The following is a 24,652-nucleotide window of genomic DNA, read 5'->3' on the forward strand; positions in this document are numbered from 1 at the left end:
ACACTTCCTTGTATCATGCAAGAACTGTTCAACAGGTCCAATAACATCCTCCAAAATGAAGTTGAATCAACATCTCAACCCCAGTCGGAAAAAAATTATAACCTGATGAAGATGGATTTATTGCAGGACTGTTGTGTTAGACTGCCCTAGTTCAGAGTGTATAATGCCTTGTGTGTCTACTTACTAAGGCACTATAGTCAAAGCAGGAAGCAGGGCCTTTACGATATCGTGCGTTACTCAGTACTTCACATGGATTCTCCTCCTGAACTGTTTGATTTTAGTTAAGGGAGGTAACAACAAGGGCGACATTAAAAAAACAAGATGGATGAGCCGTCCACCATCGGCACAAATGACGGCATCACCAAATGTGCGAGCACAGAAAGGATACACTCCGTCCTGACCTGGGTCAGGCGCTCTATCTCACAGGAGCTGCAGGGCAGTGTCTCGGCAACGACGAAGAGCAGGTTGGTGTTTTCTATCTGCTTCGCGTGGAACAGACTGTAAGAGACAGTAGTGGATATTTAGCTGACTCAATATGCACAAAAAGAGTCTGAGAGCACAAACACACAGCAAACATGTTTTGCCGACTCTCTGGAAAACCCACCGCGAGCAGTTTCCACAGTCCTGCAGCACGTTGTAGGAGTTGGTGGTGTTTGTGAAGTAGAACTGGCTTTGAATGGTCACGCAGCTGCTTTCTCTTGTCTCAAACCCTTCAACTAGGACATTGTCTAAAAGACCAGCACACACAAGCATGCATCAAAAGTTGTTGTTTCCTGGTACAAGCACACCGTGATTGTTGTAAAGTCCTCTAAATGAGTACAGTAAGAATTTAAAACTTTTGAAATCCACTCAATCCAATCATAAAGTAATTAATCCATTAATACACACACACACACACACACACACACACACACACACACACACACACACACACACACACATATTGAGTTTATGTGTAACCTTGGTAGAGCCAGCTGTTGTAGGCCAGTCCATACAGTAGCTGCTGGACCACAGACCTGAAAGAAGAGGCAACATGTTGTCTTGTTAAAGAAAGATGTACATAAATAACAATAAACAAATGTCACGGATACAGTAGCACTGAGCTGAAAATAGTCGAGCATCGAGAGGACACTGCCAAGCATGAAAAAAAAAATTGCCCTCCTTGTTTCATGTGCAGAAGTCTGGACATGGTTAAGATTCTTTAAAAGGGCGCCTCACATGCTTCTGGTGTCATTTGATTCGCAGCGTACAAAGTCTCACCATGCCACAGTGGATGTCCACCAGGCCAAGCTGAGGATGTCAGCAATGGATGGCTGCAGAAAAAAAAAAGAACATAGTAAGAGATACAAGCAACTGTAAACTGTCCCATGATCTAAAATCCTCAGGTCGTCTCTTACCACAAAGATGCCTCTAGGGGCTGCACCCGTGTGGCTGCTGCTGACAGGCTCACATGCAGACTGGTAGTGGAAAGATTGGCGACGTGAGAAAATTGAGTTGTTGTAGAGTGCGTGCATCAGGTAAGGGTCCACATCACCGAAGAAAAGACCGATCTGTGATGGATTGAAACACATGGAAAATCTCAGAAACACCGTCACAAGATGGGTTATGGGATTAATTAGAGTCAATAGTTCAAAGTGCATGTTACATTGAAGTCACAAAAACAAATGTTAACCCTGGTTTTAAAACTAAATCTGATTGGACAATAACAATAAAATGAAACCCAGTGAGAGGCATGATATAAAAAAAGTGAAACTAATGGCTATCATGAAAACAAATATCTGTCTGGGTTTAAAACCCCCCCAAAAGTAATTAACTGTACAAGCTGAAAGACATTCAAGATGTCCATAACAATAGACACTGAAAACATGATCTTGAATACTGAATACTTTGTATCAGATCAACACATAACTAAGGTGAAGTGTGTAGATTTGACGATATATAGGGTGAAGCACATTAGTGCACACTAACTTACTTTTTTCCAGTGATCCCTCTGATTGGACATGACCAGGAACCCACCGTCATCGATGAGATAGCAGAGGAGGTCCTACACACAACACAACAGTTAACACCAGGAGAGCCACACACACACACACACACACACACATACACACACAGCAGCAGTTTAACTGTTTAGTAGATCGTTGAACAGCAGAAAATCCCAAACTTGAGGTTGACATGATCTCACTAGAGAGAAAACAAAAGATTACAAAAAAAGTGTGCAAGTGTGAGTATAGGAAAATTCTACACTGCAAAATAATAGATAAAAAAGTTTCTTATTTATAATTTGCTCTTGAATGAAACCTTCAAGACTCATTTGTCCAAACAGAGCTTTTTTTTTAATAAAAAGGGATTAATTCTGTACTATTTGTCCAACTCTGTATTTGTTTAATGTCAGAACAGATTCATGTGAATCACTGATCTAATTCCAAAGGTTCAAGGACTCGGAGTTGGTATGTATAAGAAGCTCTCACCCCATAGGTTTATTTCTCGTTTTTCTTAAGAAAATCTAATTTTACGACTCAAAAACCATATGAGCTGATGACTGGTTATGATGGAGGTTTTTTTCCGTCAAATATTTGTACAAGGTCCAAGTTCAGGACACATCGTCTCTCTCGTTGTCTTCTATACATACAGGCAGCACTGTGGATTGTGTTATTTACACGGGACAACTTTTGTGAGAGCTGACTGAACTATTACATGTAGCAGAAACAGCTAAATTGATGACACTGTCTGGATGTAGTGGCCAGTGAGTTGCAGTCTCTTACATCAGTGTTCACTTCACAGTCCATCTCACAACTTCTGGATGGTCCACACTGTTGGACAAAATGTGTAATGAGACAATAATATTACTAGGATTGTAAATTCATTCATTTGTGTTTATTTGGGGGGGATTAATGATTATTATTGAAGGTTGACGCTGTGCTGAACCTTGTGCGAGCCTTGTCGACTGTCTGACACGTTGCTGGCCAGGATCTTGAATTTGTCGACCCATGCTTCCAAGTCCAGCTTCACTCCAACCACTGAGAGAGGAAGTGCACGGGACCAACGACGGCAATATGGAGAAACAAAGCAGCAGTTTAATCAGAAGAAGCCAGAGCAGCGGATAGTTGAAATATCAGAAATATATCTTTGTCAGCATGGGGTATCCCGCTGCATCAAGTTTGGATTTTCCACTTGAAAGGATTTTTCTTACCTGCAGGTTTGAGCAGTTTGCCTCCTAAATTCACCTCGATTGCCGAACTAACCAGAATTCCGACAGTGCCATTTTCTGCACCTACAGGCTCGTCCACAGCTGGTCATAAACAAAAACAGACAATCAATAAAGGCTTGACAGCTTACAGTCACAGTTCACATGTATTTTAATGTTTAATGGGTCATTTGGAGTTCATATTTAATTTAACCATCATTTTGCAGGTTGTGTGACGAATACTAGAATATGGATGGTAATTACCATCCATGTTCTAGTATTTAACCTTGAGAGAGTAGGAGAGACACAATCATTTAAACTCAAGGTCCATTAACCAGCTTCATCTGAGCTTTCAACCACATTTTACAGTCTTCATCAATAAATGGAAGTGGCCCATGTGAGCTAATGGATTATTGTTTGAGCAGATTATAAACACCAAATTCTCTAGTATCTCCAGAAGTAGTAGTAGTCACACATGATAAAATTGTGCCAAGTACAACAAAGTGCATTTGCTCAGTTTCTCACAGGATTTCGATGGAGCTCTGAACATGTAACCTCTGTTGTCAAGACTACGTCTATAGTAGTTTGAATTAAAGGGTTCAGGATCTTCCTCCCACAAATCAGCAGCTCTATAAACAAAACAAAAATCATTACATGTTTTAAGAAACAAAAAAAAAAGACAGAATAGCAGTGAGTATATCAATTTCACTCACATGTTGGGGAAAACCCGTGTAATTCCTCCATCTGTCGACGCAAACACAGCCAGGAACCCGTACCTGTAAGAATTACAGTAGCTTTGGTTTAGCAAGTTCTGTTTTACATTATTTGTATCTTTCTAAAAGTATATTGCCACAATACATGGTGTATAAGTACACTGTAAAGAGCAACAAAACTCTGACTCACGAATTCAGGTCCTTGTTCTTCCAAACGCGAGAGGCTAACTGCCCGATAATCCTTGAATCCAGAATCAGGTTGTGGATGAGGCCTTGGTCACCTGAGGCAGAAAGAAGAGTGGTTAATCTCAGTGGTGTATCTGAAGTGTGGCAGATAAACTACAACTAAAAAACAATTGAAGCACATGAAACTTACACTCATCAGATTCTGGAGAAATATCCAGCATGAGCGAAAGGAAGTTCTGCAAAAACTGTGTGTTGTTGTCAGAAAGGTGCAGACGCTTGCAGTATTCCCTGCAAAGAGAGAACACATGAATAATGGCATTCTCTTTACAAACAAACAGAGGACAAGTGAAATGAAGAGAGAGAAGGAGAAGTTGCAGTCACCTTGGAGCCAGAAACACGTGTCCTGATGATTCAAAGGAGCTGGGCAGCAGAGACTGCATATCTGTACCACAGAGAGGAGGGGATGTTATTTTTGTCATAAAATGTATGTTTGACTTATTTCTACTAGAGTTACTGTGTCACACTTGTTTCTCTCTGCCAACCAGTCCAGTTGCAGTTTACATCCATGTTTCTCTAGACTCATGTAATACATGTAGTGAAGACTTTGAAGGGATTTAATAAAAGGTATAAAGTGTTGGGTTTTTTTTGTTTGTTTTGGCGGAAACAGATGTTATCACTATACTGACATGTATGATTCTAGTGAATCATTTACATTGAGGCAGATTTTTGATTTGAGTGGACTCACTTACACATTCAACCTGCCAGCACAGAAGATCTCTACAATCACCACAGGACGCCCAAGACAAGTGTCACCACTTCTGTATCTGACTAAATGTAAAATGTAGTCAGAATCTAATGTTCTGTTCCTGGGTTCTGCTCATGACCCAAAATGTTATTTTGCAAAACATAGCGATGTCACAGTTGAGTTAACCTCTGACCATTTTGATGTCAAATGCCATCACTTAATCATTTTATCTTATATAGATATTTGTGTGAAATGTCCTCATGATCATTCCATGAATTCTTGAGCTATGGCCAATAATTCTGTGTTCTGTGAGGTCACAGTGACCTTGATCTTTGACCACCAAATTCTAACCAGTTCATCGTTGAGTCCAAGGGAATGTCTGTGCCTTATTTGAATAAGGGGCATTCCTGTGTTATCAGACAACCCTGAAAATAAGAAGAGAAACTGGAAAGCTTTGTCTCCCTGGTACTCACACTGGAGCTGCAGCATCACATCACTCAGGTCCGCCTGGATGTAGTACTCATTGTAGGGCGGTAGTACCAAACCAAGACTGCAGGTGGCAGCATCCCAACAGCAAGACACATGAATGAGGCGACAAGAGAGGAAAGGTCTTAAGATTGAATCCATCCCTGTGTGCAGTACTCATCGAGCCACATACGGCTGGGTAATATTTATTATTTATAACAGGCCGCTCACCTGTAATCTGTGCCGTTGATCGGAGTCCAGGTGTAGCCCCTGTGCACCTCGTCAATGTATTGCTACAATAAAGGAGATACGCCAATACTAATCAAATCAACCAAAGTAAACCAGATACAGCTTTCCCACTTCTTTGAGGAGGTTCTTAATCATCATTTTTTCCCATCTTTTATACCAGCAATGGTAACATTTCACTCACCAGCTTCATTCTAATTTGGACACAAATGTCTTGTGAGCCCACACCACACACAATCCTCAGAGATTCAATTAATTCAAATGCTTTATCTGTGATCAAAATGTTAGTACCAAAATTTTAAATGTATGATTAGAACTTGTTAATATTAAATAGGGGCCAACACCAGTCAACACCTAAAACAAATAACCTACATTTAGTTTCTGACACAGACAGTTCATATGATCAACTTTGAGCAGTAGAAAGAAAACACAAGATGTTGATTATAATCTTTTTAAGCCAACATGGATTAGAACAGCTACTAAATGGACCATGCCGTGAAATTATCTGCTTAATAACATGACCAATATCATAAAAATAAGAAGTTGTCAAAGACATTATACCCCACACTGGACCATATCAATTTGTATGAATGATTGCTTCAGACAGATTTAAGAGGTGAAATGTGTGAAGCTTTACTTGCCTCGTCAACCGACTTGATTAGAGTTTTGACCTGCATTTCACCTGGTCTTCCATCAATCATTTGTCGGCGGATCTGAAGCATGAAAACACAGTGTTATCAGCCACAAACACGTTACCAAAAACCTGTTGCGTGGGCCTTGAGTTACCTACAGTACGCAGGACACTGCAGACTAGTGGGCAGATTATCCCGAGGCAGATAATGTTGTTCACTGGCAAATAACTTTGAACATGAGCTTAACAACAGCAGGCAACAGAAAATGCCAGAGACCAGAAAACATTCAGTTCCACTTGGCACTAAGTGCTCACCTCCTCTTTGTTGCTGTCTTCCACCTCTGCATCTAGGAAGTCCAGCGTCACAGGTTCAGGCAGGTTCACAAGCTGAGAGGAGTTGAGTAAGAAAAAGACATTTACATTACAGTAACATCAAATAAAAAACAAAACATTTTGTGGCATGCAGGTTATAAACGGACTGTAGTCTATCTGTGCTTGAACCAAAACTTTAAATCCACCTGTGATGCCTCCCTGCTTCTCAAAACAACTCCCCAGAGTGTAAATTATTTATTGCCAGGTTAACTATTGATCACCTTTGGCAGCAGATTAGGATGAAGGAGAAGATATCCATTTGGATCGATGGCAAATATGTATCCATTGGCTCCGAGCTGTTCAGGACACATAAGGTGACAAATGACAAAATGTGTCTCTCTGTATTGAACAAGTACCAACAAAGAAATCTGTGACTAACAGTGGTGCTAATGAGATGTACACACATTGTACCGTGGCGTCAGTCGCTTTATCTCGTCAAGATGCACGTCAACGCCCATGACACCTAATATCAGCTGGTTCTGGTGAGACAACAGAAGAAATACGTCATTTAGGAAACACAATTATACCACTCTCATATTGCTTAAGATTATATATTTTAAACTGAGTTTAGAGGAGCTGGTATTTTGATTTTGTTACCTTTGAACAGAGCAAGGCAGCTCTTTCCCATTGTTTCTGGTCTTAATGCTAAATTAAGTTAAATGTCTTCAGATATGAGTAGTATCAATCTTTTCAGCCAATTTCTGGCAAATATTGAAATATTCCTTTAAAGATTTGATATTTTGTGACATTACACACCAGTGACTGTGTCCTGCACGACTGTATGTAAACATAAAAACACTCAACCTGACAAGTTATTACCAGTTTTGTTACCTGTGAGTTTCCATCCATGGTGAGATTAAATACAGGCATAGTCCCAGTTACTACCATGCCAAGACCCTACAGATCCCAAAGACAAAACCAAAATAATATAGATTATTAATCAAATGAATAAAATGTATTATTATTATTATTATTATTATTATTATTATTATTATTATTATTATTATTATTAATAATAATAATAATAATAATAATAATAATAATAATAATAATAATAATAAATCACTTTTCCAATGCTTAATGAAACCCTAGAAACGGTGTCTCACCAAAGCATCCTGATACACATTGGTCCACTGAACCTGCTTGGCATCGCTGCCCGCCAGAACCATGGGGCGTCCCAGCACGTCGAGGTACTCCTGACAAAACAACAGGGATACGTGATCGGCTTCAGATTCAGCTTCTATCCAACTAACAACATCAGGCCGCTTGGAGAATGGGACGTGCAAATTAACGGAAGAAGAAACAATGAACAGGGATCAGCTGTGTCAGAGGCACTAGACAAACCCACCTGGGTATTAATCCTTATCGCACAGATGGAACGGATCTCAAAATAGTAACCTGGCAAGCAAAGGAGAAAAAAGACAAACAGAAAGAGAGAGAGAGAGAGAGGGAGAGTCTGTGAGTGATGCTATCCGAAAAAACACAGGGTCGTGTTCATAAATAATCCTGATTTTTCTAGATGTTACTAAACCGATGACTCAGCTATTTAAATCCCACAGATAGAAAAGCCTAATGAGGCCCCCTGCATTTTTACACTTCTGCTTCTACTTCAGGGTCTGCTTCATGCAAGAACTGTTCCTCATCCTTCTTTAACAAACGCAATATTCATCACAATTAGCATATCTGACATTGTCAACAACACTTTTAGGGGAAATAGCTTACATACTGTAAAAAAATAAATAATATATTGAAGCATATATGGTGGGTAACACAATGGATAATGGGTAGTCTTGGTCTGATGTGATGCAGCCATTTGGAGGCTTGCTATTGGCTGATTCAGGGCTCTAACATGTTTTACATGTTTAAGTAAAAATGTAGGGTCCTAACCCTAAATAGAAGCAGCTCACCTTTATTGGTACATGCAATCCATTGTAAGGGTGTGACATCATAGTTGTGTTGACCCACAGAGAAGGTGAACACTCGAACCTTAGGGGCAACAAACAGAGCAAATCAAGACACCGATCACGATTAGGAGACTACAAAACATCCTGTTCAAATGCTGGATGTAACTGAGAGGTGAAATAATCGGAGGAAACCCACTGTTTTGTTGGGCCAGTTGTACTGCATGAAGACGTCCTGAGCTCTGTCCTCTCCCCCATCAGTAAACAGCATGATTATTTTATTACAGTTGGCCCTCGGGACATTTGTCTTCTGAAAAAAAAAGAGGTGTTTGTAGAAAACAGTAAAACAGTGTGTGCAGATGGTGGTATTGATATAATCCAAATCAATGTGTTATTTACATTTAACAGCTGGTTGAAGGCAAAGTGAAATCCTGACTTGTAGTCAGTGGTGCCTTTAGCCTGCATCTGCTGCACTGCATCCTTGAAGATTTTTTTGTTGCGCACATTAGCCTGGACTAGATGTTTGAAGCAGGGAACCACAGCCTCGGCCTTCTCGTTGAACTGAGACGCACCAGGAGACACAGGCGACGGTTCAAACATAGAAACACTCAAAAATGAAGGAAACAAGCGAAGGGAGAGATGTAAAATGTCAGAGAATCAGTGATAATGATGAGTGTGACAGACACGAACCCTGGCCACGTTGACATAGTCATCATCAGACAAAGTGTCCAGCATTTCCATCACCGACGCTTTGATCAGTTTAAGGGTGAGTCCACTGACACTGCCGCTCCTGAGAAAACACACAAGTATCATCCACATCAATAAAGGTATATCTTATCTTATCTTATCTTACATGCTCAAATATGTACAAAGGGACAAAGGTAAGCGCAAGCAATATTATTTATTTATATATATTAACAATACGTATGCAAAATTATCATGTTTAAGCTGAAAGACATTGCTTTAAAGTTTGGTGAATACACTTATACGCCATCTGGCATTTGAGATACTCTCATTCATATCTGTTAAATGAGAAGCTACAACCTGCTGCCACTAGCTGAGCTCAGCATGAAGACAACTGGGGAAACAGTCGTCAAGGCATGAAGCCATGGCAAATAACTGAAACTCCAAAATAACCTTCTGAGGTCTTCAATGAAACTCATGTCTCATCAAATGGCATCATCTATAGATTTTGCTATTTCTAGTTTTTGTTCTAGTGTCTGAATCGTCTTTGCCTCAACCCTTTTGTCTCTCTGCACATGATAAGCAGTATGAGCTGCACTCTCAGCTCATGTCGGTGCAGAGTCAGGGCCAGGTGCTGTTATGTTCCCACTACAATACGACTTGAGCCTAAAGCCTCTTTCTCCAGTATTGCAGAACAACAGGACTACAAGCCCCACGATGCTGCTCGCTTGTGTGAGACAAACAGAAAGTTCTGTACTTTTTTTTAGTTTACAGGGGGCAGAAGCTACACACACACACACATACTGAACTTAAGCCAGTATGTCCATAGTAAATTTGGATGTGAGCTAATTAAAAAACATAATTACTCACACATCAACAAGAATGACCATATCTTTAGGGGATGAGGCGCCCTGGATGTACCTGTAACAAAGGAAAAGAGAGGTTACAAAACATCAACACTCTGAATATATTGCTCAAGTGAAAGGCGGACATTGAAAAATTCACCAGGGCCTCCTCCTGACATCATACAGGTCGATTTTATCAGGAGCTTTCCAAGGTGTAGCTGTAAAAGTGAAAAGAAAATATATTTCCCTTTTGCTGTTCATATTAATTTGCATAGGTTCGTTCAAACCTTGTTCGATCGTTTCAAAACGAGACTCTCTTCACATTCCACGTAAAACCTACCAGGATAGTAGCGGGTGACTCCCGTCGCACTCCCAAACGATTGCCACAGCAATGACGGATCCTCTCGACTATTCTCCATAAAGACTTTCTCCAGTGCCTGTGTCCAGTTCAACTCATTCAGGATGACTGGGGCTGATGGAAGAGGAGTGAGACAAAACACACGTGATTAAATATGTAAAATAAGTGTCTGATATATTTCCAAGCTGCAGTGGAAAAAGAAAAGAACAGATCCACTTGCCTCCTTTATAAATATCTGTGGGAATCTGAACAGCTGTGTAGGAATAGTTGACATTGTTTTTGAAGTTTGGATCATAAACAAACTCCAGCTTGATGTGGGAGGGATTTTCCACCTCTCCTTCTCCGTCCATCGAATACTGTGACAACAAGAGAAACCATTCCACATTTATTTCACTGCCTTTTGCCTGTACAAATAAATGTAATGAATTCTAATATATAGCACATTATATTCCTAAAAAAGGACAAGAATTATGTTCTTTGCCCATCACTCACATAATCCAGCTCAGCCTTGGAGTCATAATAAGCCATGTCCAGCTCCTGGAAGAAAACAGATGCAGATCACAACCATGAAACAATATGAGGATAGATAATCACTTTTATCTGTGTTGTAGAGAAACAACCAAACTTTACTCAGAGTGACAAATGACAGGTCACAGTGATAACAAACTCTACAGCCAATTCAGTCATTTCAAAAAAAGTGGCAGTGCTGATAGGTTTAGCCTATATAATATAAATCAAATATTTATCATTCATTCTGTGAATTGTTAATGAAAGAAAAATGCCCATGACAAAATAACCATATCCTAAAGTTATGACTTAAAGACAAACAAGATAAGTAATGTTCTCCAGGATAAAATAACACACATTCTCACAGAGTTGCGGTTTGTCATCAAGAATGCTAACAGAAGTTATTAATATGCAAATTTATGCAGCCAAACACACCAAAATCTAATCATATCATCAACTCCATATGGGGTACCTGTGTTGTGAGAAGTTTCTACTATGAATCGCTCTTGAGTTAACATGTTCCCAAGGAAAATCTGTCATAATCAAGTCAAGTAGCTCATTAATAAGCAACAAGCTTTTACACCAACGTCTTCGTTGTTTTTTTTTACATATTTAACATCTCTTAACTTTGAACTGGGAAATCTAACCTCCTCGATATGCTAATTTTGAAAGGTGCTGTAGGTATGAAGTTTCTATATGAAAAGTCACAGACGCCTGCGTGATCACATACATCTCCTGTCCACCATGTAGCATGGTGGACAGGACATAACAAACTCATGATACAAAATGGAGAAGAGCAGATCTTCCCAATTGCAAAAGTTGTTTGCTCTTGTTCTCTCTTTAGTGCTGTCACATTATGAATCAGTGGACAGGTTGTAGGGCCTGAGTAGAGCGTGGCCATCTGTTAGTCTCAGTTTTTGCCCAAATACAGTACATGTAAAATAAGCACGACATCTATTTAAAGACTGGAGTGTTTCTATTTTTTTCCAAAGAGTGCCTTTGCCTGTTTTTACATTTCAACTACACATAACAAGTTTCCCTCTGTCTGCTGTTTGTCTTTTTGCTGGTACTTATCCAGCCCTCCTGTTCTCTGCGGAGTACATCTCTGAAACACCCAGACATTATCATCCAGTGCTCTTTATCAGTCAGTCCAAAGAAGAGACATTCATCCTTCGAATGAGCTCCTCCTGAGAGCTCTGAGTCTTTATCTCCGAGCCTGTGAACAGTGCTCCCCCGAGATGTTTCACCTGTTTCATATGATGTGGTGATTTATTCTGCGAGAAAAACGTTCGAATTGGACGTTTATTTTTGGCCTTGAAAACATCAGTTGACAAAACAATATCATCACGATGTCCATTTAAGAAGCTGCATGCTGGATCTCAACATTGAAGGCAACCTGGACAAGAAATCCTTTTTCTTTTCTTTTCTTGATTTCATTGTATGTGGACTCCTCTGTATTTATATAGATCTTGTCTAGTCTTAACGACCACTCAAAGTGCTTTTACAGTACAGCTCGCATTCACACACATTCACACAGCGCTGCTTTTTACCGTGCTTTATCAGTCACATTCATACACTGCCAGCACAGCCGTCAGAGGTAATTTAGGGTTATGTCAGGGACACTTGCTTTGTCATGCGGACTGGGGGATGCGGGGATCGAACCAACAACCTGCTGTTTAAAAAACAAACACTTTGGAGCTCTGGTTTTCGGTGATTTAGAAAGAATATGGACCTTCTTTTCAGATTTTATCTAAAATAGCCAGATTAATCAATGTAATTTTCAAATCATACAGAGAGGAATGGAAAAAAACTGATAACTGGAAATCAGTCTAAAAGAATGCTTTAGAAAATGGTCGACAATCTTGCTAAGTATACACTTTTTAAATAAGTGGCCCCTTTTAAAGAAATAGGAGGATTCAGTCCCTCAGAGAAGGACGAGAGAGGCCATTTGAGAGGATGAGGTTAACCCCATCCCATTTTGTCGGGCAAGCAGGCCGAGTGGAAAAGTGGAACGCCAACGTGTGTAGGACTCGACAGAACCGCACAGCTGAGTGCACTCCGTCATCTGTTTCACCCAGCTGAGCGCTGAGGGATCTGCTCAGCTGACTGGTGTAAATGTTCTCTCATTCTCAGGTCATCCCATTTGGAGTCACACAGCACCCAGAGACATGGCCATCTGGTTTGAATTTACGTCAGTGGTTAAATATGACTGCGGAAAAACTTCCATTATGTGAGGGAATATGTTCATCTTTACTCTTTTGATTGACAAAACAATATTATAATAATTATTATACATTATCTAAATCAAATTCTAAATTCTGAAATTATTCTAAGATAAAATTTGGTAAGGAAATACAAAAAAAATCATAATAAAAAGGATTGTGCCAGTAAAAAAACATATTGTTGTACTGATATGCTCTATCTGATAAGACCTTTATTGATATAGTGGAAACTTTGTAGCTACTATATCTACAGTTGTCGTATAATACTGTCTTATTAAAACATTATCGTAAAAGGCTATTATACTGAACTTAAAACCGCATTACATAAAAGATTACACAACAAATCTTAGGTTCAAATCCATTACGGACAAGAAAAGACAACAACATGTGATTTAAAAAAACCTCTTAACAAGAAAGACTTTCTCAAAATATTGACGCACACACAACAAAGAAACTTCACTGACACACACAAAGACAAACGCTGCAACACAAAGCCCTAAAATATTAAATGAAAACATTAACATGTAAAAATGGAAGTATTCGGGTTTGGATACAGGTAACATGGAACACAACAACGAGCTTCAATCAGGTGAGGATGTAAGGATGAGCACAGATGTGCTGTAGCTAAGGGCCATTGAATTTAAGTTTTACAATATTACCTTGATTCCATCTTGCCACAGATGCTCTCGCTGGAGCCGCTCTGCTTCCCTGGCTAACCTCTAGACATTGAAAACAGAGAAGCGGTAGAAGAGCAAGGTTAATGATTTATCTGGTCCCAGGAGAAAAGAACATTGTGATGGGTTACTCGGAGAAAAACCTGGGTTTATTGTGTTTTTGTACCACACCAGGGCTTTTCTGACAATAAACAGAAATCTGTACATATCTATATATATATATATATATATATATAGATATATATATATATATATATATATATGTATTATACTTAAAACATTATGTTTTTATTTGGCAGATTCAATTAGTAACAGGCTGCTGTTTTACTTTGTCATCAAACAATAATCATTGGTTGAGAGTGAAATCACTTCACTTGCAGGAAAAAAAAGTGTTTCACATTTGTATGGGGGGGGAAGAACTTACATCAAGGGCTTTGCGTTTCTTAGCCAGGAGTTTCTCTATGTCCGAGGCCACCTTCTCCACAATCTTCCGAGGCTGATTCTTCACCAGACTAAATCGTCGTCTTTCTTCATTGTAAATCTGTAAATTTTTAATGGACAACGTCAAAGACGTAAGAGGAATGACGGCTGCACAAGCATTCTGTGAAGTCGCTCTCTGCTGACCTAAGCTCTTTCTGTTGACAGTTTGTATCCTTTTAAATTTTATTGTCTAAGCTGACTTGGCACAAATCTCCATCACCACAAATGCAGTTGATTGTATTCGACAGTATCTACTGTATATGTACTGTAGTGTTGTTTGATGTGTGAACCTGCTCATTATCAAGTGCAGATTTTGTACAACTTAAGAAAACAGATGCAAAAATGGGAAATTTGAATCTCGACATCCCTGAAAACAAACACAGCCTCACAATTCCAAACTCATGAATTTGAAAAAGCAAACCCTTTTTCATATTTAAATACCAGCACAGGGGAACAGTCAGTCGTTGTGCTTGTGTGTTCAATCCAAATCTAAAAATGGCTCCTTTCATGTAATCTCTTCACACACAATGTCTATTGTCTTTACAATAGTTAAATTGAAAATACATTAACAAGTGATTCAGATAATCAGATTATCGTGGGTTTTTGGAGCACTTTAAAAATCTTTCTGACTGTGAGACATTCACTCTTATTTCCTCTGCCAATAATGTTGTGAGTTGAAGCAGCCTGTGTCATGTAACCCCCCCCCCCCCCCAAGATTGAGGTTTAATTTAATGATGACCTTTTGTCTATTCATAAACATATTTGAATCTATGCAGTTGACTCTATGATACACTCCACATTCACCCAGATGTTGTTGATGCTATTCTCCAGAGGGCCTCGAGTTTAATTAGATCACACATGGAAACACATCACAGTAAACTTCAGAGGACCTAAAATATGGCCTTTCAACATCATCACCAAATATCCCTTGTGATTTCTTACACCCGAGTTCTTTGTGGGTCATCAGGACCCATCTGGGAATGACGCTAGAGTGGAAGCATATAAAGCTGCTGGAAGTAAAACTCTTTTTTTTCTTTCTAAACTCATTTCTACTTCAAGACCTTGAAAAAATAACAAAAGCCAACTGACTAGTGCCAAGAAACACCTTATAAATGTGTTTGCAGTGATCCTCAGGTCGTGAAGAAAAAGACTGTCTCTTAAAACTGTTTTCTTTTATTTACCTTATAGTGGGAATTTCATGTTATTATACCATTTTTATTATAAATCTATATATTTAACAGCTCTGTCGTATTCTCACTCTTGGTAGTCTGATATTTAACAGTCCACATTTTTACCATAATTGCATTTTACAGTCAAAATCTCTGCAGCAGCAAAGCCAGCAGAGGTTGACATCTACAGTATATGAAATGTTTGATAATGGCTCCAAATAAGCCAGATTAGATTGTGTAGTAGATGCATGTTTCCACATAAACAGGACATGTTTTATCACAAAGTGGAGAAAAAGATTTGATTTTGAACGCCTTGTGCTACAAAATAAAAAAAACTTATGATGATATCTTCGGTATATTCAGGAGGTTCATCGTTATCAGATATACAAGGGGACAGGATAGCTGCAGCCTCTTGAGTCTATATGCTTGGTATCTTGTAGGTTTACACTCTCAACCCCATCAGCACAGATGTCGGAGAGAAGATGAGGACAAGACAGACGGAGACACGGTGACCTGGATGAATACATTTGGCAAAACAAACATACATACCACATGACAGCCCTCAACCTATAAACGGACTTCGTGAAATGAACTTACAGACATCCCTCAAGTTGTGTACTGACCAGATGCTTTACAAGCCCACGCTGCACAGATGGGAACACGCAGTGATGAACGGGGCGTTTGTTTCTGTGAGCTGTGTACTATCTGTCTGCGTGGATCAAGATGTTCCAATGACGATGGATATATGACGAAGATAAAACCTGGTCTGCAAATGAAATACTTCACAAAAAAGAAGTAGGACAATGAAATGGAACCAGAAAAATGACATGTGTATCATATTACGTTATTATGATTATTTACTAGACATGGCTGCATGGCGGTTGATCTGTCTGTCCACCACTTTGGTCCAGGAGGAAATATCTCAAAAGCTGATTTACCATGAAATTTGGTCGACACATTTATGTCCCTCTAAGGACGAATTGTAATATCTTTTACGATCACTAAACTTTTCTTCTAGCACACTGATTGGATCAGAATTTATATGTGTCTAATTATTTGATTAATGACCAAATAGGTGGGGGGAAAAACTAAACAAGCTTGTTACCATCTTCTTATGATTAGGCTACACTGAGATGGTGAATATGGTGAATGTTATATCGGCAAAACGTCAGAGTGTTAACGTTGTCATTTTAGCATGCTGATGTCTGCATTTAGGTTGAAGTTACACGTGCCTTGTGCTTTTCGGATATGTTTGGTTCCGATTATTTATTCAATGCTAAATAAGCGGGGGTGAAGTGCCATGATTGACAGCTGAGGCTGACAACCATGTGTCACCCACATGTATGAGAGGGACTGTGATATCGCAGCTCCACTACATGACTCTGGCTCTGAATGATGGCAGCACCAGGTCCTGGGTTATGTTTGAGGCCAGAAGTATAAAAAAATTGCCATGAGGAAAAAGTTACTGTTTTGTGGTTGCATGACTTCCACGTCACCGCCACTAAGCTTCCAATTTGTAATTTGATAGGGCACTTATCTCTTCTACAAAACCCTTTCCTCTTAGAAAGTTAGTTATAGTTTAAATAGTGCACAACAACGCAAAAGAGGAAGAGTGGTTAATAAATTATTCTTCGTGTTTCGTGCGATGATGATTTGTCAGCCCTGGAGAATGGTGTGACTGCACCCGTTATCATTCTGCTACAGGGGGAATCTCTGTATCTCTCACTGGCATCACAGAGTCCATCGGAAGTATCTGCAAATATAAAATCATGGCTTTTCACTGGTCCAGGAATTGTCAGCGACATTTCATCTAAATCAAAGGCGTTGCCTCGTCCGGAGAAGATTGCACAAAGCATTGCAGGCACTGCAGAACAAACCAGTGTTTCAGGAGCATGGGCGGATTAATGAGGATTGAATGAACAAGTCACATATTGAGGCATTACTGCCGGCTGCAGGCTGACCATCTGCTCTGCTGTGACACAAACAGAGAGGACACGTGCCGCCGCTCTCTGCTGAGGGGAACGCCCCCACACATCTTCCCAGAGCAGCACTCTCTTGCCCCCTGCAGATGATCTTTGGTCCTGTTTTTTGGCATTTGCCTTTTCAGGGACAACCGCTTCCTCCCAGCCACCTGTCAACACCGAGGATGTGAAATAACCTCATAACTTATTGCACACATAAGGTCAAAAGTATCAATAATATCAAAAGTGATATTCTGATGAATTTGAGTATTAAATAAACTCCCAATAATGGACTTTTTGTTTACATGCAAACAAAAGTCCAGTTTACTGAGAGAGAAAATTGAATACATCTAAAAATGTAGTTTTCAGTACATTTGGTGGAAACATAATTTTGTGGTTCATCCTTTAATTATCTTACATAACTTACAATTAGTTCAGTATCTATTAATCTGCCAGTTATACTTTTTCCCATAGTTTAGGGTGACATATTGAATTGCTTGGGGCTTTTTTCCTGACCAGACCAAAACTGAAAGACATTTAGTCTAGAATTATACAATATAAAGAAGACAATTGAATCCTCCAAACAGAATGCATAAAATATTTGACCTTCTTACTTGAAAAATGTCTCAAACTAATTACCGAAAATAATTGCCAAAAAATTATTTAGTTGTAGTTTCAGTTGACATAAAAATATTACACAGATACATAATAATAATTGACTGATTGCTTCGGGTCTAAATTGCTTTCTTCACAACGACACAATCATTTAGAAACTAGGTAAAGTGCACGTAACACCAAACAATCACTTTCCTTGAGCTACTATTTTAATCTTATTTCTCTTTTCCCGTTAAATGGGACGATTCCTTTCATGTGCCCAGCTTTTGGGTATCCTCGGATTTCTCTAAAACAATGGACCTGATTGTAATTTCTTCTGTGATGCTCACGGCCTTGACACATTTACATTTTAGTCTGGTGATAATCTGCATTTTTCATGTTGTCAACAAATCCCTACTGTAATTTAAAAAAGGTTGACCAATCTAAAAGAGTCGGGCACTGTTGTTCTCAGCAAACATGACTCGAAAAGTTGGGAACATTTTTCAACCTCATGCAGTTTGGAGAATTGTTGAGAGGTTTTACATTAACAGAAAATAAGGTTACAGCAAAGATCCAAGAATCAGTGTACCTCACTGTATGTAATGTACCACGTGAAGTAAAAAAAAAAACCTGATGTGAACATAATCATATAATCATATTTACTCAAGAGCTCTGTCATGTGCATGGAAATAATGACAAATAACCTGTTCAAATAATAACAAAAAACACAGGCAGTATGTGATCAACTTGTGAATGATCTGATCTTGTATTTATCTTTAGATCCTAATGGATTTGCAGCTATTCTGCACATTGATCTGTTTGCTGGTTGCAATTCCCATTGAGTTTATGCAGCACTGAGATGAGTAAGAGCTGTACACTATAGAAAGTGAGCTACACACTCACCCCTTTCAACTGCTGAGCTCCGGTGATTTGTTGAAAGACTCTGTCAATCTCCTGCTCGATACGCCTGGCCCAGTGCATTATCCTGTGGATAAACATCACAGGCTGACTGTCACACAACAAATGAGAGAGACGTGTGTGTTTGTGTGGGTGTGTGTGAGTGTGTGTGTGTGTGTGTGTGTGTGTGTGTGTGTGTGTGTGTGTGTGTGTGTGTGTGTGTGTGTGTGTGTGAGTGTGTGAGTGTGTGTGTGTGTGTGTGTGTGTGTGTGTGTGTGTGTGCATAGACCACAACACAAATCATGAAAACTTATTACCATTGATTACACCAGTTCATTGTTGAATGACAAAGGGGAATGAAAAGCATCGGAGGGAAGATGCATATGCATTATAATTATACTGACATTTGACACCACAGATAAGATCTCTAACTAAGTGTTTGTGTAACTAACTGTTACATTAATGCATTCAAAAACACATTGAACGTCTATCCCAGTCAGACTGACTATAGGAATCACCAGAAGCAGCAGCAGGTGGACCTCGGTTTCACATCAGCCCCGTGCGATAAAGGGTAACTGTGTGTGCGTGTCATCCGGACTACCCCGATCAGCTCCAAAAGTTCATAATCTGGAGAAATGCGCAAGTAATATTCCCACCAAGTTTGGTGAAAATCCACCCATCCAAGCGTTGTTGTTATTTATTTAAACAACAGTTGCATCCATATCTAGTGTTGTGACTAAGCCGTGCAATTTTAATCACAGCCACCCAAGATACCTAATCAGCATTGTTGACTCATCATCAAAATTCTGTGAGAGGATATTTTCAAAGCAAAGAAACACACACAGTTTGCTAAATCATCATTACGTATGTAAACAGCTTTTAAAATATACTGTGACAGTCGAGATCACTTTGTTCAATTGGAATTTCTCACAATGCCTCCAGAGCAACTAATGAGCCAGAAAAACACAAAACATCCCCCGTGATGTGAGTGGTAAGTATAATGGTAACAATGCGAAGAGAGGTACATACATTTTAAATGCGGTTTTATATATATATATATATATATATATATATACAATCTCTGGCCAAAACAACTTAAAGCTGTCAATGTTTAATGTCAAAACACTTAAATATTGTGAAACAAAGCAACTGACTCTCTCCATAACCTGAGAAATATGAGTGACAGCCATGATGACCTTGTGTTGTGAAGCCACTCTTTGTAAAATGAACTGCACTAAAATGAAGGTTGTTTTCGGTCCATCTTGTTTGACACCATCGCATCAATTCTGAAGGAGAAGATGACCCCTGATAAAATCCAAGAACAACTTCCCTTAGAGATTTATTCACTACATTACAGTGCCACATTTGGCTAAATGCTGATTTTTATGGCTTTATTTGTGTTCAGTTACCTTAGTGGACACCTATACATATATACAGTATATATATATATATATATATATACAGTATATATATATATATATATATATATATATATATATATATATATATATATATATATATAAATCTGTATAAAAATATTTGTATATTACTTTAAAATTAGTGTCCAAAACTACCCATACTGTATCACACACCTTCTGCAGCTTGAAATGAGAGATGGTCTTAAATGTGCACATGCTCCGTGGGCGTGAATGGGTTGCTCGCTTGTTAGTGACACCAATTCAAGTCAAGTTATTTTTTTGTTGCTGAGAGCAAAAAATTTGCAAAAATATTCAAGAATAAGATAATACGAATAGAAACCACTTTTAAAGTGTCTTGCACTAATGTAGCTTAGTCTTCATCCACCTACAGCGGACTACATATTGGATGATCTCTTCTGCGTAAGAATGGAAGTCTGTCCCTTTCACGCATCCTTGCCTGCTTTTGTTTATTTTGTGCAATTTGCTTTGTGCAGATACACACAACGTAAGGAAGTTAGGGAAATTCCCCAGAGCGGACTGACTAGTCAAACACTGCAGCAGCTGAAACACCAATGATCTTGACAACAACCAACAGCCATCACAGAAACTTTCTGGACCAATAACAGTTGCAGGTATCTGGATATTTAATGAAAAAAGATTCAGACCGCATCAGTACTCGGTCCAATCTCTCTGTGAAATGTCAACACGTAAATCTCATCCACCAGCACTGTGTCGACACATGCAGCAGCAAATTCTCTCCCGGGCCAGTGAGCCCACACACACTTCCTCCTGCACAGAGCAATAAAGGGCTCATGATTTGCCAAATGAAAAATACGATTATTACTAAGATATTTGGAGGGGCTGTAAATATATGAGTAACACAACCCTTCATAATAAATACTTCAGTATTAATGTTACAGACTCCCAGAATGGCCACCCTATCCTCAAGTCCCCTTGACGATCACTGAATGGTCGTAGCCTCACTAAAGACTCACAACTCCCTCCGTTCACCTGCCTCTCTTACTTTTTCAACACTGCACTCATTGTCTGAGCAGGTGAGCCCACAGTTCGCTCAGGCCAAATGGAGCAGAGAAGACTTTGGGGAGGTGAAGCATTTATTTGGGTTATTTATTTTAACTAAATTAGTTCCAGCCAAGAAATAAATCTTAATTCACAGAAAATTGTCAAGGAACCTGTAAGTGCCCAGAGAGTCGATCCATTGTCATTAACAGACAGCTCCCGGCAGAGTTACGGGGCAACATCACGGATTAGAGTCTTGTCGGGCTTGTTTCTAGTGTTGGATGAGCCATAAATCTTGACTCAACTTCCACAGAAAGACAAAACTTTTTTTTGGTACTGCCGAGCTTTTCCTTTTCTCTTCTGATGGTAGCATGAGCTGAAACAGATTACAGGAAAAACTCCCAGATCGGTTGATGAAGAGACAGCCGTTCATATAGTGGTAGACATTTCACAATCCTCCTTTTTTAAGCAGAAATTGACTTCTGGGTTTCTGGAAAGTGTCAAGTTATGGGAACTATCAGAAAAACTATGATGTAAGCTATTTGTCTGCAGCTAACTCAAGACTATTATTCTAAAGGCCTGTTCAAGATAGGATTCACAAGGTGTCTTCAACAAGCACAGCACGATTTAAAAGTGAAATTATTTTTAGTTTGAGACAGCAACAGTGAGGCGTTCTCTGAAAAAGAGCTGTTTCTCTCTCCCTCTCCACTCTCCATCTATCTATCGTTCTATCATAGCATCCTACAGTAACAGTCTCTATCCATCCATCTAGCACCATAGTCTCCATTCATATACAACTAATATATGCTATATATACTGTATATATATACTAATATGTTTCAATTGCATTTTGAGCCATGTAAGTGGCTTTAGGGATCCTACGTTTTTTTTGGTCTGTGTGCTCTTTTTGCTCTCCTCTCGAGCCCTATGGGCCATCAAGAAAACTCTGTATCATAGTGCTGCGATGCGGCAGCAGAATAACACGGCGCACCTCTGCATTGTTACCTGCTACAGTCATACGCCCCTGAGACGAGAGCGAGAGAAGCTCTACATGACGTGACCCATATTCACTTACAGCAGAGCGAGCGAGTTGTTGAGAGGGTGGAGCAGCAGAGTATAAGAGGCATATCTATCTATCTATCTATCTATCTATCTAGTATCATATCAGTTTTCAGTACCTGGAAGATCGCTCATCTATGTACCTCCTAAAATTATATTCAATTAATTTGCAATAGCAAATATGTTTCATAGGAAACAAGTTTTGCCAAATAAGTGGCAGGTCCATGTGTCCACCTTGGTCCAGCCTGAAACATGTCAACGGCTATGGGATGGATTGCCATTAAACTTTGTTGAGTGGACACACGGGGTGCTCAGAAGACAAATTCAACTTTGTGATGCCTTAACACATTTGTGGGATGGATTGTCAAGAATGTGTTTTACTTTCTCAGGATGAATGGGTATGACTTTGGTGATCCTCCCATTTCTATTAGTCCTTTTAGTAATTGCGCAAGTTGCACTTCATATGTTCACATGTGAAGACTGAAAACATGATTAACATGGTTCACATTATACCTGCTTAACATCAACATTTTAGCATTGCGACTGTGAGCATGTTAGCATGCCGACAGTGGCATTTTACGCAAAGCATCACTGCAGAGTCTCACGGAGCTGTTAGCCTGGCTGAAGACTATACCATATCTATTTAACAATCTTAGCACATGATCTAAAGAACATGGCACAAACTATCTATCTATCTGTCTATCTATCTATCTATCTATCTATCTATCTATCTGTCTATCTATCTATCTGTCTATCTATCTATGTATCTATCTCTCTATCTATCTATCTATCTATCTATCTATCTGCAGATGGAGACAGAAGCCACGAGACGGACTGAGTAAAGACAGAAAGGGTGGGATTGAAAGGGGCGTGAGAGGGGGAGAAGGGGAATAAATCCTCACTGCTGCAGTATTAATTCTTAATTGGAATGAGATGCTGTTCTTCAGTGGAGCAATTCTGCTTCATTTATCTCACATGAAAAGACCTAGGGCAGAGGGCTATGTAGTTCTTTCGGAGCACTCAGCAGAAAAAAAACAATATGTGGAAAGGAGGAGGAGGCGGAGGAGGCGGAGGAGGAGGAGGAGAAAGCAGCAGCTATACCCTATTTGTAATAACCCAATTCATCATAAAATTCAGACATACACATGTACGCACCTCCCCGGATTTATAGACCCTGTTCCTCATTGGTAAATAAAGCTCAGCTCCACCAGTTGTGATTGGCCAGAAATCCCTCACTGCATGGCCCGAAGATGAGTGGACCATCTGGCCTGCTTCTGCCTCCAGAGCAGCCTGATTGCAGAGCCAGGAGGAGGGCCCGGATCACTATAGTCTCAAGTTAAGTATCGGCTGTACTCAACAGCGACGGGTTAAAGGTTAAGAATGAAGATCTAAGAACATGATTGATTTGGGGATAATAATAAAAAATAAAAAAAAATCACTGTTAATTCTAATGCAGAAATACAGTGGGAAATGGTGGAAACCACATCTACCATTCTTCTGTGTAATGTATTACAGGGCATGCAGTACTTCTACTAGTAGCTATTACATTCTTGTTGGTTGACGAGCAAGGGCGACAGGAAAGGCGTGCGTTTCACAAAATGAAAGAAATGCTTTTGCTCTTTACTTGAAAGCCTGCATGGAAAAATCTAGCAGCTTGCTGGTGCACGAGAACAGCAGAGGGAACAGAGGGAATATAAATTTTTAAAAAACCTTTTCAGTTTTACAACAACGGGACAGACTCAATGGTTCCTGACTCTGACTGACATGAACAGATCGAAGCCATGGACAACCTCACCTCTAACTTCACCAACGTTCATTAACTCCGTGTCACTTCAAATCACAGCTCGTCATCATTCCCATTAATTTAAAAAAACAAAACTATATTGAACATTTAAGGAAATGAATAAGGGTAATGAGTGTAATGTTGAATTATACATCTGATTTGAGGTATATCTTACACTGTTTAAATTAAAAATGAAGGTTAATGCTCATCAAATAGTAATGGAGAGGATGCTTTATTGTCCAAATATACATATTTTTCTGATATTAAGTCAAACTTCATGGCTAAATATGACTGAGGTTCTTCTGTTTGACTGGAACAATAACATGTGATTACTCCTCCATCACTGATTAACATGTGACGAGCTCCATCATGTTGGTGGCGTGGACTACACCTACAACACGGCTTCTAGCACCCCGCGTCTGCATCCATGTGATCGCCAACACTGTCACATTACATAACGGCAGAATATCAATCACGGAGACCTGAAGAATCTCTGGACATCGACAGCTGAGCGGACAAGCCCAAAGTTGTCTCT

The 24,652-nt window shown here is 39.5% G+C and overlaps 1 protein-coding gene across 1 annotated transcript in view; it reads right to left on the reverse strand.

The window, feature by feature from the left end:
• The window catches only part of LOC118309320 (voltage-dependent calcium channel subunit alpha-2/delta-2-like), a 29,956-nt gene that overhangs the window by 4,796 nt on the left and 508 nt on the right, over positions 1–24,652 (reverse strand). Inside the window, exons 2-37 of the mRNA XM_035631293.2 lie at positions 18,844–18,925; positions 14,161–14,277; positions 13,722–13,781; positions 10,826–10,870; positions 10,554–10,689; positions 10,316–10,447; positions 10,136–10,193; positions 10,001–10,051; positions 9,137–9,236; positions 8,846–9,007; positions 8,646–8,756; positions 8,453–8,531; positions 7,894–7,943; positions 7,652–7,741; positions 7,377–7,442; positions 6,950–7,024; positions 6,767–6,841; positions 6,489–6,560; positions 6,184–6,255; positions 5,528–5,589; positions 5,305–5,381; positions 4,468–4,528; positions 4,277–4,374; positions 4,091–4,181; positions 3,901–3,963; positions 3,713–3,816; positions 3,194–3,292; positions 2,929–3,020; positions 2,766–2,813; positions 1,973–2,044; positions 1,398–1,550; positions 1,261–1,313; positions 961–1,016; positions 605–728; positions 389–498; positions 185–267 (exon numbers count right to left, since the gene is read on the reverse strand). Of these exons, the coding sequence (XP_035487186.1) occupies positions 185–267; positions 389–498; positions 605–728; positions 961–1,016; positions 1,261–1,313; positions 1,398–1,550; positions 1,973–2,044; positions 2,766–2,813; positions 2,929–3,020; positions 3,194–3,292; positions 3,713–3,816; positions 3,901–3,963; positions 4,091–4,181; positions 4,277–4,374; positions 4,468–4,528; positions 5,305–5,381; positions 5,528–5,589; positions 6,184–6,255; positions 6,489–6,560; positions 6,767–6,841; positions 6,950–7,024; positions 7,377–7,442; positions 7,652–7,741; positions 7,894–7,943; positions 8,453–8,531; positions 8,646–8,756; positions 8,846–9,007; positions 9,137–9,236; positions 10,001–10,051; positions 10,136–10,193; positions 10,316–10,447; positions 10,554–10,689; positions 10,826–10,870; positions 13,722–13,781; positions 14,161–14,277; positions 18,844–18,925 (3,079 nt within the window). The remainder of the gene's footprint in view (positions 1–184; positions 268–388; positions 499–604; positions 729–960; positions 1,017–1,260; positions 1,314–1,397; positions 1,551–1,972; positions 2,045–2,765; positions 2,814–2,928; positions 3,021–3,193; positions 3,293–3,712; positions 3,817–3,900; positions 3,964–4,090; positions 4,182–4,276; positions 4,375–4,467; positions 4,529–5,304; positions 5,382–5,527; positions 5,590–6,183; positions 6,256–6,488; positions 6,561–6,766; positions 6,842–6,949; positions 7,025–7,376; positions 7,443–7,651; positions 7,742–7,893; positions 7,944–8,452; positions 8,532–8,645; positions 8,757–8,845; positions 9,008–9,136; positions 9,237–10,000; positions 10,052–10,135; positions 10,194–10,315; positions 10,448–10,553; positions 10,690–10,825; positions 10,871–13,721; positions 13,782–14,160; positions 14,278–18,843; positions 18,926–24,652) is intronic.

This window comes from Scophthalmus maximus, chromosome 6, assembly GCF_022379125.1.
Source record: "Scophthalmus maximus strain ysfricsl-2021 chromosome 6, ASM2237912v1, whole genome shotgun sequence".
NCBI classification, from domain to species: Eukaryota; Metazoa; Chordata; class Actinopteri; order Pleuronectiformes; family Scophthalmidae; genus Scophthalmus; species Scophthalmus maximus.